The sequence below is a fragment of the Ciconia boyciana genome, chromosome 7, assembly GCF_034638445.1.
Source record: "Ciconia boyciana chromosome 7, ASM3463844v1, whole genome shotgun sequence".
Classification (NCBI taxonomy): domain Eukaryota; kingdom Metazoa; phylum Chordata; class Aves; order Ciconiiformes; family Ciconiidae; genus Ciconia; species Ciconia boyciana.
In genome coordinates this window covers 18569628-18584615 of record NC_132940.1, presented here as the reverse complement: position 1 = coordinate 18584615, position 14988 = coordinate 18569628, and the positions used below count along the sequence as shown (strand labels likewise).

General features: G+C 41.5%; 1 protein-coding gene across 2 annotated transcripts in view; it reads right to left on the bottom strand.

Annotated features, from left to right (window-relative positions):
- Positions 1-11303, bottom strand: part of ZNF326 (zinc finger protein 326) — a 29724-nt gene extending 18421 nt beyond the window's left edge. The window contains exons 1-4 of one of the 2 annotated variants that reach the window (XM_072867370.1): positions 11101-11303; positions 10529-10603; positions 4113-4239; positions 1640-2045 (exon numbers count right to left, since the gene is read on the bottom strand). In XM_072867370.1, the coding sequence (XP_072723471.1) occupies positions 1640-2045; positions 4113-4239; positions 10529-10603; positions 11101-11116 (624 nt within the window). In that variant the 5' untranslated portion in view covers positions 11117-11303. The remainder of the gene's footprint in view (positions 1-1639; positions 2046-4112; positions 4240-10528; positions 10604-11100) is intronic. The other variant, XM_072867371.1, reaches the window with a different exon arrangement.
- Positions 11304-14988: the final 3685 nt, after the last annotated feature.

Here is a 14988-nt window from a genome sequence, read left to right as displayed (position 1 = left end):
TTATACTGTACACATATAAAATTGACATGAAGTATGCACTTGGATAATTTCAAGTTGTTTTTTTTTTTAAACAGACAGTCTATCTATTAAAGGTGCAATGCATTTTACATATGGTAAGTAGTTTAGCCTTTACATTCTCCTTTATTACATAAAAGACTAAAAAGATAAATTTCAAAGGCAAAACAAAAAAGAAATAAGGCTACTTGGTTGTAACTCTGCAGAAAACTTTCAGATCTAAATGAATTCTGAAAGGATGGCATCCAAGCTTAAGAACCTACCACTTTCAGCTTCACAAGCAGAGAAACAAAGAATAGAATCTATTTCTCATACCATGCTACATGCCAGCTAGCAGCCATGTGCAAATCTGAGCTAAAATTTGAATATGACAACTATACTACTCAAGAATGCTGCAAAGTAGACTTTCTGGAACAAGACCACCACACAATTAGGCATGTAAAAGACCCAGTAAAAAATAATCTTCCTCTACACTTCAAGCTACAAACAAGTTGTATGGTTTATATTAAATAATTGCTTCCCAAAGAAATATGGCACACTTAAGAATTTTAAAAGATAAGTTACACCTAGATGTGTAGGCAGAAAAGTGTTCACTGAACTCTTCATGCTTAAAAAAAACATAATCAGAATTGGGATATAAAACCAAGATAAAGGGACACCATCAACTTAAAGTTAGTACTTCTGTCAGGATTTTTTTTTATTCTCTTCTGTTGTATTTTTTTCCCCTACTTCATTTAACATCAAGCATTACTTCTCCAAACTGTGATACACTATTTTGCGTACAGTTAATCTTGCTGTTTCTTGGACATACAGTTTTTAGATCCTACACTAGAAAGTAATCCACTGAAAAGGAGTTAGAATATAAGTCTTCAAAACAAAATGAATACAAGTAACAGGACCAGGCACACTATCTGGAAATTAATCTCAATTCTGTGAAAGGACCTGATTTCAAGTTGATGATGCCCCTTTAACCATGCTTTAATTTTGAAAAAGAATCACTGTAACTGCTAACCACCCACTTTTGCCACTTCCTCCCCATCACCCTTCCAATACACAAGTCAGAGTAAGAATTAAGTTTAAAAGAAGACTTGATGTTTGATAAAGCATGTGTTCAACATATTAAAGAATTAGCTAAACTTTTACCTTTACAGGAAACAAAAACTACTCTAGCATTCACAGCCTGGGTTTTATTTTTTGCTTATACATTGCACCTTTAACCTACTCAAAACTTCAAAAGACTTTGAATTAAACTTTTACAATATTCAGGAATTTCCCCACCAGCAGCAAAGATGCTAGTGTTTACAAGGAAAAATGCAAGTCCTTTTAATCCCTTTTAGACCAAACCTATTACTTTTATCTTCACCTTTCAAACAAAAGGAGAGATTTAACAAACCTTATCAACTAGATCAACTAGTCTTCTATTACTCATTACTTTCAACAGAAAGAGGGACTGGGTTCTACTTGAAGACAGCTTCAAGGGGGTAAACAACATTGTCAACCATGATAGTTTGCTTGGACAAAAACCCCACACTGTACTGAACAGTGCATTCATTTTAAAGCAGTGGTCTTGAAAGGGTTTAAAAGAGTGTCTAGTGAAAAGAATCTGAAAAGATTCTGTACTTACTCCTCGGCCTCGGCCTCTGCCTGTTGATGGTCCTCCAAAAGCATCATAGTTTCTGCTTCCAAATCCACTTTCAGGATAAGCAGGCGTTCCTCTCCCCCGAGAGCCTACAGGTGCAGGCTTCATATGGGGTGAAGAAAAACTGCTGTAGGAAGAGTAACTCTCTCTTCCTCTGTCCTCCATAAACCCAGGCCTCAATTTTGAACGGGAGTAAGGTGCTTCCCAGCTAGACCCGCCCTGGTTTCTACCTCCGAAAGAGTCAAGGCTATTCCGGTAGGAGTTGTCAAATCGACCACCATAACTACCTCCGAAGCGGCTTTGTTCGGGTTCATTATAACCATAGCCAGATCTGTACAGATCTCGCCCACCCAGAGAAGACCCGGAGTCGTAAGACTCATAAGGTCCAAACCTGGAAAAGTTGCACAGTGAGGAGAAAAAAAAGTAAGCTTACTAATGTTATACATTTCAAAAGACAAGTTATCAGTTGACATTTATCAACTAAAATCAATTTATTACTATACTGGTCCGTACAGTTGTGTTATTGTTTAATCTTGATTAGGGCTGGGCAAATCACACTATGACCAGATAGAAAGCTATCTGAGCCATTTTTGCTACAAACAATTCTAAAGTTCAGTATACCTGAACTTTGTTTACTTAAAATTTTCAGCAACATTTATTTACTAAAATGTTATTAGAGCCCAGCCCTAGTCTCATGAAAATAATCACCTGCAGACATTCATAAGCTAGTCAAACTCTCCTTTCTTCAAAATCATGCCCTTGTATTCTAACAGTTAAATAACAGTTAAAAGGCGGCTTAGTTCTGAACTGAGGGGAAAAAAAAAAATAAATCTTTTTTTTAGTGGTACAGTTGTGAGTCTTAAGCACCCCACAGTTCTAATTTTAAAGGAAAAATACACGTGCTCTTCCACTCATATTTGTACTTTTTGGAATTTTCATCCCTGTAAAATTCAGTCTTCCAATCAAAGAGTTCATGATCTTCAGTGTATCCATCTTTCACTTGCAGACCATTAAGTCTAGCAACTCAGGATTTTGAAAGTCTACCCAGTGCATGCACAGTGGACACGAAAACAGTCCTTGGAATTTCAGAGTAGAGTAACAAGGAGCTGAAATCTTTAGTTATTTACCAAGAGTTTGCTTTGCCTGGGGGGGAGCAGGGGGAGGGTCAGGCTAGAAATCATCAATATTTGTAACCACTTGGAAGGGAAACACATTAGTGTCCCTGCAGGGTTATAATAGGGTGATTCAACAGGAGTTGGGAAAGACAACCCCTTGGACTGACAAAATACAGACTAGAACAGACTCAAATTACTAGCTGTATCAATAGTAAATTGAATGCCTTCATTTTAAAATATGTTAGTCTCAGAAGACCCAAAGCTCCACAGAAAATGACACTATCTACAGAAAGAGCCCATGCACAGTATTAACGTTACATGGCAAGAGACATTTCGGTGTTCAAGTAGTCATTCAACCTCAATCATATGCAGATTACTATATGGTAGGTACAGCTCATTCCTGAATCTCTGCTCAGACTTTTAAGTCAATCTTAGTGTTCATCATTAAACATATTATACTTAACTAAAATGTTTAACAGAACCGTGCAGCAAAACACAACACTTCTCCAGCCTCCCTACTTAGAACTGTCCTTGCCCAGTGGCACCACAGTGACTACAGACAAGAATCATAGTCTGGCTACAGCCAGACAAGAATTCAAGGGCGCACATAAGAAAACCATCAGATTATCTAAGTTTTCTTCGCATTTTATTTCCTCCAAGATAGAATCACTACTCTGAAAAGCATGCTTCTTTGAATATGATATTAAGACCTAAGTCAAATCAGCTGCTCCCTACTGTTTTTATCTGAAAGAGCAACAGTAATAGTATCCTAGCATTAAATACACAACTTTAAGACCACTGCATCAGAATTTTTATTTTTAGACCAATCCATCTTACAAAGCAGCCCAGAACATGCACACAGTTTTGAGTGTAATCAGTACCTGCCAATGAAATAATCTGGACATGACTTTCAGATTCAATACCAAGATCATTTGAGCACTGCACATTCAAACCAAAGTACACATACCCTAAATGTTCCTTGAAAACGGAATGTTGATAGATTCAGTCTAAGGCACTAAACCAGTTAGGTCTAGTCTGCTATGTCAGAAATGATATGTCAGGCCAATCAGCTACAAATTGCCAGCCATTACTGAAAAATAAAACTTTCTCCATTTTCATTCAAAGACGCATTGTTTCACTGTCAAACTTTTCCACAAAAATGCTGATTATTACAAGAATCTAGCTCTTACAGTTTAGTATTTATTGAACATGAAGACTCAGAACAAAAATGTTCATACAAAATCGTAACAACATGCCTCAGGAACACTTAAGTTAGAAGACAGAATGATTTAAACTTAAATTGGATTTGATCAATTCTTGGGACAACTGAAGGATTATTTTACCTGTTACCACCACCACCACCTCCTCCGCCTCCACCTCCATGACTCTCCATCCCATAGGATTGGTTAAGGTAAGAGTCCATGGATCGTGGGCCACCATAGCCTCCATGCCCATAATCACGGTCCATGTCTAAAAAAAGAGCAGAAAAATGTTTATAAAGAAAGCAAGCAAGAAGTCCTATAAGTCATCTAGTTTAAATTCTTAAGTAAAAAGTTTACTCTTTGCCACAGTGCTTACAAACAAAATACAAAACTGCCAGTTGCAAACCCATTTTGACACTGTGCTTAGGGAAGCCACATGTCATTATCTGAGTACCTCTTAACTGAAATCCAGTTCATATTTTTTTCCCGGTAGTGGATAACTCGGGATTAGTGTTCCATCAGTTGGAATTCAGACGCAAGTTAAATTAAGAGAATTAAATGGAGAAGCCCGATGTAGAATGTCAGAAGTTAGTGGAGAATTAAGACCACTTCCCTCCCTTTAATAAGACACACAGCCCACAGGCATCTGCTTTCTCTACCCAATGCCACAAGAAACCTTCACTCACGTTGACAGAGACCTTGGGTCAAGGTTACGAGCTGTCATGCTGCAGTGCAAACTCTATAGACAGGTTACAGTCAAACACAAGAATTTTCTCCAATCTAGTACAAACAAAAATCCACCCAAAACAGCACTGAGTTGCAGTTCACTAACTGTTGGTATTTCATAGCTGAACTGATGTCACTTCATGATATCTTTGCATCTTGTAATGAAGTCTGGCAAAAGAACCAACTTCTTCCTCAACACTGGAAGTCCTATGTAAAAGTTCTGGTTAAATAACCACTCATAAATTCAAAGCACTAAAACAGTGTGACAGATCTGCATAACGAGTATGATCCACCGTCTTCCTGTAGCATACACAATTTGCACTTCACTGGCATTCTAGTGACCAGAACTGCTTCCAGGTAGCAACCAACACTAACTTTTGGATAATACAAAGAAAGCCTGACAAGTCAAGTCTCATAGAAAAGGTAACACAGAGAAGGAAAACACAGTGAACACAGGAAGGATAAAAATATAACCACACAAAGACTTGTCCACTCTAACAAGAGAGAGTATTTTATACATTTCAAAATCTTCAAGTTTAAGCCACCGACTTTTCCAGATGGTAACAGGACAGTAAGCTTACTTGAAGTCATAAGAAATTCTCCTGTTTAAAGAAACATAGTAATTCTCTGTGCATATAATTTAATGAAAATAACTGTAGTGATGAAAATAAGTATATCTACTATTTCCTGTTTGTACCTGCTTCTTGTTAGCACCAGGCAGCCAGTGTAATTTACTTTCTTACATCTGCCAACAAGAATTCTGTAAAAGGTACTCAGCTGACTGTATCACTTTTACACAGATGTTCTTAGCATGCCTGAATAGACATTCCAACAAATGAAGATCTCCTGCTGATTTTTTTTCTTCTAATGATCATAGGTACTTTCTAAACAATTAAAGATGATATTTCTGAAACAAAAACTTTGAACATGGAAGTCACATGGCACCTTTCCATATTCCAAACATACAATAAAGATTCTGCAGCAAAGCACAAAAAAAGCCATTCAAAATACTAATCATGTAGTACCACACAGCATAAACTTAAACTGCAAAAAGTTACTCTTTAAAGAAATGGCTGAGCCTTCTAATAGAAGCATCTAATATTCCTCTCTGTTGTGACCGAATGATCTATCACCTAATCCAGTGGAATACCCTCAAGACTGCCTACATAAAGATGCAGGCCAGTAAAAAGAGTAAGGTAATCAATAAAATAAACCCAGTTTCACAGAAATTAAGGTTAGATGGTCCCATGGTCAATCTTGGATCCAAGGTTTTTGGTTTTTTTGTTTGTTTGTTGGTTTGTTGTTTTTTTTTAAATACAGTGTATCTAATCAAAAGACACTGACATACTGAAAACTGAAATATCTAACCTGAAAGCACCCAATAATTTACCTTAGTTTCACTTGCTCCCTATTACCTACAGACCCTGAGATGGCACAAAAGTAATTAGGTTAAGAGTTGAAGACGTGAATCAAATCATTCAACAAGGAAGAACACAACATACTGTCAAGATCCCTGCTACTGCAATCCAATTCTATTACAGCATAGTAAGTAGCGACCACTGTTGTCCATATGCCAGAAGTTCGCTAGTGGAAAAAACACAAACACATTCACGCGCAAAAGATCTCTTCCAAAAAATGGTTTGAGGCATAGTTTTGAAATAAATTTTTAGTCTAAAATTTTTAACATGAAAGCAAATACTAAAATACGTTTTACAATCACAGGATAACTTCTGACATCCACTTTTGCTCAACACTCTCCTTACTCGTCCACGAGTTATCTAGTATCAGCAGTCTTGCTGTAGAGCTATGCCAGTCCCTAAATCCTCAAATCACTGGCTTTAGGACATCACCATCTCCTCCTTAACAGTGAACAACTTACTCATCCTTTCCAGACTCATTGCACTGCATTTACCTACATTATAATACACTCACGTTTAAAAAGGTTTAACAAGGGATACAAAAGGTACAAAGAAGTGAACAGGGATGATCACTTCCATGATTTTCTGCTACAAGAAACTGGAGGTAGCAAATGAAACTTAAAAATAACCAGCTAAAAAATTAATTGGATCCTTTTTCACAAAACAGATACTTAAGTCCTAGAACTGCTCTGTGACAAGAAGTTACTAATAATTTACATGGATTTAAGAAAGAAGTTGGATAAATCCACTGACAAGAAATTCAAAGGATGCTGAACACAAAGACTATGTCTCTGGTTCAGAAAGTCCCCAAACTGCAAACCAGTGAAGGCATATAAATATACCAAAGGAGTACTTGTACTACTCCTTCCAGGTCTCCAAACAGACAGTGACATACAGGATATTGGTGAGGTGGGACACCCATCTTTGACCTGACCTAATGAAGGTGATCTTATGATCTCCTTCTGACTATTTCATTAACTGTTCCACATCGCTGAGCAGTTAACCTATCATTCCAACCACTGGCCTCCTGGTTCAGTCATTTTGTCAGCTGCAAACTTTACCGAAGATTTCTAGACTTTACACTTCATGCCCAGAGCTTGCCAAAGATACTGCATTCAAATTACGAAGTGCACTATTTCTTCAGGCATTAAGCTTTTCTTTATTCTGAAAGTCTGTTCTCCAGATAGGCTTTATCCTAAAAAGGGGGAAAACGTACAAGAAGACAGTAAATATTCATTTAGGTGAACCAAAATAAAAAGATTTCCATTTTTGAATGTAGTAGCTGAATAATAATCACTTGTACAGCTTTAATCATTACAGTCTCAAGGCAAATAGCTTATTAGTTGGCAAGCCTCACAACCACGGACATCAATATCCATTTGCGCTGGCCTCTTTCACACTTTTGATTCTTCTTCTACTAACTAAAGCAAGACAGATGGACATGGAGCATTAAAAAAGCTGTAGCTGCACAGAACAATTTTCTCTGCCTGTAGCCTGCTCCCCGTTCACTGTTACATTAGCTCTGGCTGTCACCACTGGTGGAGGTATGCAGAAGTTGCCTGTCTGTGCAAACTATTCAGACCAAATGTGAAATTGTTTCACACGCTAAGAGAACATGTGCTTAAGCACTAGAGAAAAAACACCACGAATTGTATTGCAGTGTCTCAAACTGAAAATTCAAGAGTGTCGTACTTCACTTAAGTTTAAATAGTAACTGTTTATCAAATAAACCTCTGAAGAAATATTATATCTGTGTATCTATGAATACTACAGGGTGAAAAAGAGAAGAAAAAAAAAGTGGTTTATATTTGCTCCTAAAGGTTAAAAATGAAAGAGTAAATCTCTGAACTGATGAAGTCACTGACGAAATATCTGAAACAAAGAGTTTGTTGAAGGAATAAATCAGGTTTTAGTATCTGCAGCCTCTTGCATAAATACGGTGTGGATGAATGAGCTGTTGAACTAAAGTACAGACACAGAATTGCAAAGAACAACCTCACTTTTCATTTCTAGATCATACTTTAAGTCTACTGGGGTAGAGGAGAGGGGAGAAGAGTTACATCAAAGGGGAAAAATAAATGTTACCTCTAAAATAAAAAGGAATGTGACACTAAAAGACAAGTTCAATTTATAAATTAAAATGTTCATGTATATGTATTCCTTCAGATTAAAAAAAAAAAAAAGCCCTATCTGGTGGAGAGATCATCTAATATAGCTGCAAAATAAATCTCAATAGCCAGCAAAGAAAAATCAAATTTTCCTTAGGAAAAGAACTATGAAGTTAAATATGTAGTAGATAAGACTCAGAATCCCTTGGTACAAAGGACTCCATTTAAAAGAAAAAGCTTAAGATCAGATAACATTGAAATCATATTCACAGCACAAAGAAACAAAATAATTTTCAATAGTGTTCTCCATGTGGAGCATATGAAAAGACTAGGAAGATGAGAAAGGAGAAAGATCTTGCAGTAATAAATGATAAATGAAAAAAATAAACTGCAGTAAAATAAAAATAACCTTTAAACAACAAAAAAACAGAAGTACTAGCTTCAAACAAGCTGAATTTCCCTATATTTTAAATTCATAATCCACAATGACTACAACAAGCTCAAGGCTCCATTGTGCAATAGTAAGCAACATTTTTTCCAGACACATTAGATTTTTCATAACACCATGCCTGCTTTAAGATCACAACCTTGTGATTAGATACAGAAGTTTTGTACAGAAGTCTAGATACATTGAGTCCCATGCAAAACAAGGAACCGATCCAACAACATAGATGAATTTTAGGAATAGCAGCAAAAGCCATTTCCCCTTTCAGATTAAAAGGACAATAGCTACAGTAATCAAAATAGTAACATGAACAGTTAGTAATATTTCTGTTAATAATATTAACAGAATTTATTCTACAGGCCATGTCATCTCTGTCTCAAACCAACTCATCAGCAAGGTACAATGGTGGAATTACAGCCGTCATCAGCCATCCAATGAAAAGTGCTTCACACTGGCTAAAAGTTTCCAACAGGAAGAACCTTGCCAAGTACTCAAATGAAAACTGGGCAAAGATGAAAACTCTCAACATCCATCCTCTATTGCCATCTACTGGACCCCTACAAAATAGCCTTTAGCCCTCTGTACAGAATCAGGGTAAGACAAAGCTGTATGCATGCCTTACTAATGTACGTACAATGCATAAACATTCAAGTTAAATGTTTCAAGCTGCATACATCATAATTAAACTTGTTTAATAATTATGAATAATAGAAAGCTTAATTATCACAATGAAAACTATTATTATAGAGGTACCTGAAAGGAACAATCTAATTGTACAACATACATTTGATTGGTTACTTCCCATAGGATGAGCCTGGATTCACTTTCATACTACTGTCATCAGATCTCAGAAAAGCAGGTTCTGGTTAATGGCTACAGTGAATATTCCAATAAGATACTTAAACTGCCACTTAAGAAGAAGCTTTTCTACTAAAAATCTAAAGGACATTTAATTAGGAATCAATACAGAAGATTAAAAAACAGGGCCATATCTTTAATTTATTTATTTTACTATGAAGAAAGATAAATGCAAAATAATATCATTCGCAAAAAAAAGTAAGACTCAAGGAATGTATCATAAAAATGGTCATACTGCAATCAAAGATGCATCTGTAATCCAACGTGTTATTTCCATATAACAGCCAGCAAGAATATCAAGAGATCCAACAGCAAACACTTATTTGATGACATCTGTAAATGAAGCTTGGGTACAGTTTACGGTAAAGTTTTTATATTAACATCCTTTTAGTATTTGCTTGCAAGAGTTGTCAAATCATTTCTTGAGTCTTACTAAACTCATTACCTTAATCATCTTACAAAAACATGTGCATTCCTTTTTGTTGCATCTATGTGGTATTTTTGATAGTGTAAAAACAAGACTTAGCTTTTGCTGTATCACATTTACTTTATATGCTTTCTATATTCCTTCCCAAACTCTTAAAGCAAACTTAAAAAAAAAAATAAAGCAGTTCCAGGTTCTTTTTTTTCCATGTCTGTATAAAAGGGGGAAACATTCTCTTTCTTTTCAATAGAAGTAGTAAGAATCAAATACAGTAGTCCATAAGAAAACAAAATACTGATTTATGCAAAAAGCAGCATTATTAAGAAAAGTCTGTATTCCCCCCCCATCCCCACTCCTTGATCTCACAATTTTGATGTGGAACGTGCAGGAGTTCATGTTGACATGCCCAAGATGAAAATCAAGTCTCACTCCCAGCCAGTTATAACTCCTCCAGAAAACAACATGTGCAGTCAAACCATGTTACGTACTTTTAATAACCCGTTTGTTTTTTGTTTTTGTCAACACTGACTGTTCAGCCCCAACGCTTTTTACAGGTTAGACGTATTTATAGCTCATACCTGAGACTGACCCACTGGGCATGTTCACACCACAATGCATGGGGGTATCTGGGAATCTCCAATCTCTGTCTTCAGCTGGAGAGGATGGGTCAGTGAGAATGACTTAGTGCTTAGCAAGAGCTGGAGGGGAGAGACAGGGAGCCGCAACAAGAGGCGGCTCTCTTTCCTGTCGGATCTCCAGTCTCCTGACACGACCCCCTCACGGAGCTCGCCCCGAGCTCCCCCCGTCTCTGCCCGCGCCGCCCCCGCCCGCCGCCTCCCCCTCGCCCCCCGCTCGCCCCGCGCCCCAGGGCGCCTCGCCCCGCGGAGGGCCGCCCCCGCCCGCGCCGCCCGCCCGCCCGCGCCGCCCCCCGGGAGGGCCCTCCTCCCGCGCAGCCCTCCCGCCGCCGGCCGCCGCCGCAGCTCCCCCGACCCGGGAGGAGCGGCGAGGAGGAGGACGAGGAGGTGGATGAGGGGGACTCCGTCCTGCGCGGAACAAAGCAGCCGCTGCCATTTTGAGACGCGGCCGGGCACCGCGGCGGCAACGGTTGCGGCGGCCGGGCCCTACCCTTGCTCTGGGGGTGCGCCCTCACCTTCCCCGTAGTCCATGGCGGCGGCGGCGGCGGGCCCTGCTCCCCAGACGGCTGGCGGCCGCAGCAACGCGGCGACGGCTCCGGCTTCTCTCAATGGCGCCTTCCACCACAACGACGCGAGGCGGGCCCTGTGCGCGGCAGCGCGCCCACGGCGCGCGGCGATTGGCCCGGGCGCCGCGTCACGTGAGCGGGCCGGCCTGCAAGGAGAAGGGGCCCGGGACCGGCGGCGACGCCGCGTGAAGCGCTGGCGCGGGGCGCCCGGATCGGTGTCACGAGGGAGGCTGCGCGGCGGCCATGTTGGGCCCTGGCAGCCGCCATTTTGCGTTCTGGCGTCGGGCCCTCTAATGCTTGAAGCCGCTCCAGGCTTAGCAGTGGCGAAGCCTCCACACCTTTACCCTCTCCTTCACGCACACCCTTGGGCCCCGGTGAAGTGGCCGCTGCGGAAAACACTCCCCTCGGTGCACGAGTACGCAGAGATGGAAGTCGGGCAGTGCCTGGCGGGAGGGAGCCCTGGGTGGCTTCCCTGCAGCTCCACAGCCCCGGGTGTGGGAGCCCTGTCCCATGGCCCTGCCAGCTCCCGGGGGGGCTGCTGCTGTGTTGTGCAAACCAAACAGTTTTGCAAAATAAACCGCTTATTTAAGCAATGGCACCCCTGTAATGCCCCCCTTCGATGAACCTAACGTATTAACGCCGGTTCATCTGTCAATCCCAAGGCAAAAGTATTTTAGCATCTATAACAGGCTGCATTGACAGTGAAACACCCTAATGGTAAACACAGACGTCCGTTGTAAGATGACACTGTGCTCCTCTATGCAGCCAAAAATTTGAGGAAGAAACAGACTTCGTCCCAGACACATCATCGTGCAAAAAAAATCCCCGAGTGCTGTGTGAAGATCACATGCGGGGAAGTATTTCATTCCTTACAGTTTCTTAATGTGTTATACAACCCTGAAAGAAAGAAAGAAACAAAAAGAGAAAAAAAAGCCGTGAGGGAGATGGCGATGAGAAATGGGAATATGTCTCCGAGGACAAGCTGTGGGTGAACTTTCAGGTGGTAAGGGCGGGCAAAGCCACTATGTCCTGGTGTTTGATTTTGTCGGGGAAACAGGGCTTCTTTCGGGCTTGGGTGGCTGACAGGATGGCATCAAAAGCTTCCAATTTCTCCCCAGCTGGAAAGTAATAAAAGCCCCACTGCAGGAAAGGAAGATTTGACCCACCCAGGTCCGGAGTCCCAGCTTCGCACTGACCTAAAGCCCCCGCCTGCAGCGCGGCCAGACCGGCTCCCTCCCGGCCTCTGGATGGCAGCAGAGGCGGATGCAGGCGAACCGCAGCCCGGCTGCGGCGCGGCCTGGCGAGCTCTCCTCCGGTGGCTCTGAGCTCCCCTCTCTCCCCGGCATCGCAGGACAGATACCTGCAGAGAAAATGGTTCTTCCCCGCCAAAGGGAATCTTTCCTTCGGCTTCACACTGACGTCTCAGCCAAAGATACCTTACGCGTGGGCAGAGCGGTGATTTCCAGGTCCGAACAGCCCTCATACAGACCCGTTTGTGCATCCATCCCTTTGCACATGCACCCTCGCGCAGACCAGGCAAGGTTCTTGCATTGAACGTGAGATTCATACAACAGGCATTTTTCTGTCCGTTCAGGGCCGCATGCCTCATGTTGCAACGCAGCGGCCTCCTCTCGGCAGCCTTTTTTGCAGCGCTGGGTGCGGCGCTGCTCAGCCCGATCCGTAGCCCCGCGCTTGTGAACGGGACCACGGAGCAGCATCACGCTGCCCTGCAGGTGGGAGCAGAGCAGCGTGTGGGCTGTGCAGTCGGAGGGGCTCCTGCTGGACGGCACCCACCGCGAGTGCCGCTGGGCGTCTGCCTCAGCAAGCCAGCCCAGGGCCTGCCCGCCACCTCACCATAGCCTGGCACAGATGTTGTCTCTGCTCAAGAAAAAAACGTATTTGAAGATTTTTCCCGTGCAAGAAAATGCACGGGCACAGCTCTACACGTTTTGCTGTATGCAAAATAAAAAACGTGAGGAATTTAAAAAATAGCATATACATGCACAGGTAACATCCAAAGGCGATCCTAGGTAACAATTCAGTACAAATGTGGTGGGAATAAACTGATTTTCCCAGGTGGTGTGAAACACGCAGCAGTCAAAATTGTGAAGCATCATCTCTGCTTGAGGACTCAATGCGTGCTGCAGGATGAGTTGCTGAGGAATGCACTAAGTGGATTCTCACCCCTTTCCAATGCATCTGGCTGGGCCAAATGAGATGACTAATGAAAATGCTATTGAATAAGCAGCTCTGAAGGGAGGAAATCATGCAGAATAGATAGATTTGTGATCACTGTAACAATATTTGGCTAATGGTTATTCAAAATAAACACAAAGATCCGGAAAACCTGATTCATCTGAATCAGCTGCCCTAAGACTTATCAAAGGTGAGTGTTTTAGCTGTTGCCCTGGTGCAAAACCTACTGAGGGATTCAACAAATGAAACTGTCTGGTAGGCTATGCAACCTGAGGGGACTATTGCATAAAGGAGAACAGGATTTATAATGAGGTGCCTGAGAGGGAAACAGTGGGATTGAACAGGAGACTGTTAAAATTATACAGGATTATTATGAGGAATTTAGGGGAAAGGCCAAAAACAAGGAAGGGAGGAACAAAGGCAGATCAGGGAAGAGCAAAAAAGATTTAAGTGGATTGGAGAAGGGGAATAAAAAGGACCGTTTGCATGTAAGCAGGCTGCTGGTCAGTATGTTTGTGTGGCTGAGCCCTGTGACTGATTGCCACTGTCTATCCTATGTTCTTTTTAAATCCTGGTTTTAACTATTTTACATGTGATTGTGTTCTCTGTTCTGTGTCTGTGCATGTGATCTGCCCATGAACTCCAAGCCAGACTAGTTGGTGAGTTGAATGAGCAGTCTGGGAGACAGGTACTGGGAGACCCTTGAAGGGGGTTTTCCCTGAGCACGCATCCTTAGAACCAGGATCGGGCTATGCACACTGCCTGCGTGTGTGGTGTGGGTCTCTGTGAAGACCCAGACTGAGAATGGGCAGAAGCGGGACTGAGGCACCTAACGCTTCCCATTTGTAGGATAAAGGACTTGATGCCAAAAAAGCATCTTTTTTGTGAATCTCTCCACTATTCTCCTTAAAGCACATTTGTTCTGTGACTAATCCATCAGCATATTTACTCATTAGAGCATGCTAGACTACCAAGAGTCACAGGGTTAAGCCTCTATATTTTGTCATATTAAAAATCTGACTTCAAAAGGTTAGAAGCAGCCTTTGAAGAAACCAATGATCATTGAAATCAGCAGAGAGATTCATACAGACTTCAGGAAGCTCTGAATTGGGCCCATGCACATCATGGCAAGGTTACTTATAATTTGTACGCAACCCCCCAGCATTATTATGAGAATTATTGCTATCCTCTGTGTCATTTCACGATCTGAGGAAGTTACTGACAACAGAGGCGGTTGTTATGGGGACAGCAGTCTGTCAAAAAAAGAGGGTACATGACAAAGAGAACATCTGATTATGAAAAATTTGTTCTCGTACCAACAAGAACTTCAGGCACCAGACAGAAGAGGAGGTGCTTTCACATGCAGCCCTGCAAACACACAGGTATATTTGGACTTTTAAAGTTATTGTCCCAGAACCAGAAGCTCAGGGAGAAGAAACTGGATCTGGGGGCACACCAAGGCTACAGCAGGTATAGCATACAATTTTTTGGATTCAATACAAACAGGTCAGCAAAAGCGTATTATTTTAGACTTAATTATGATCAATGGGCCACTGTTAGTTTCAGGCTTTTTAAAACAAAGGGTCCTTCTTTCCTCCCTGCAGGACTCCAAAAAGGAAAAAATCTAAGCTAAGCAAAGCA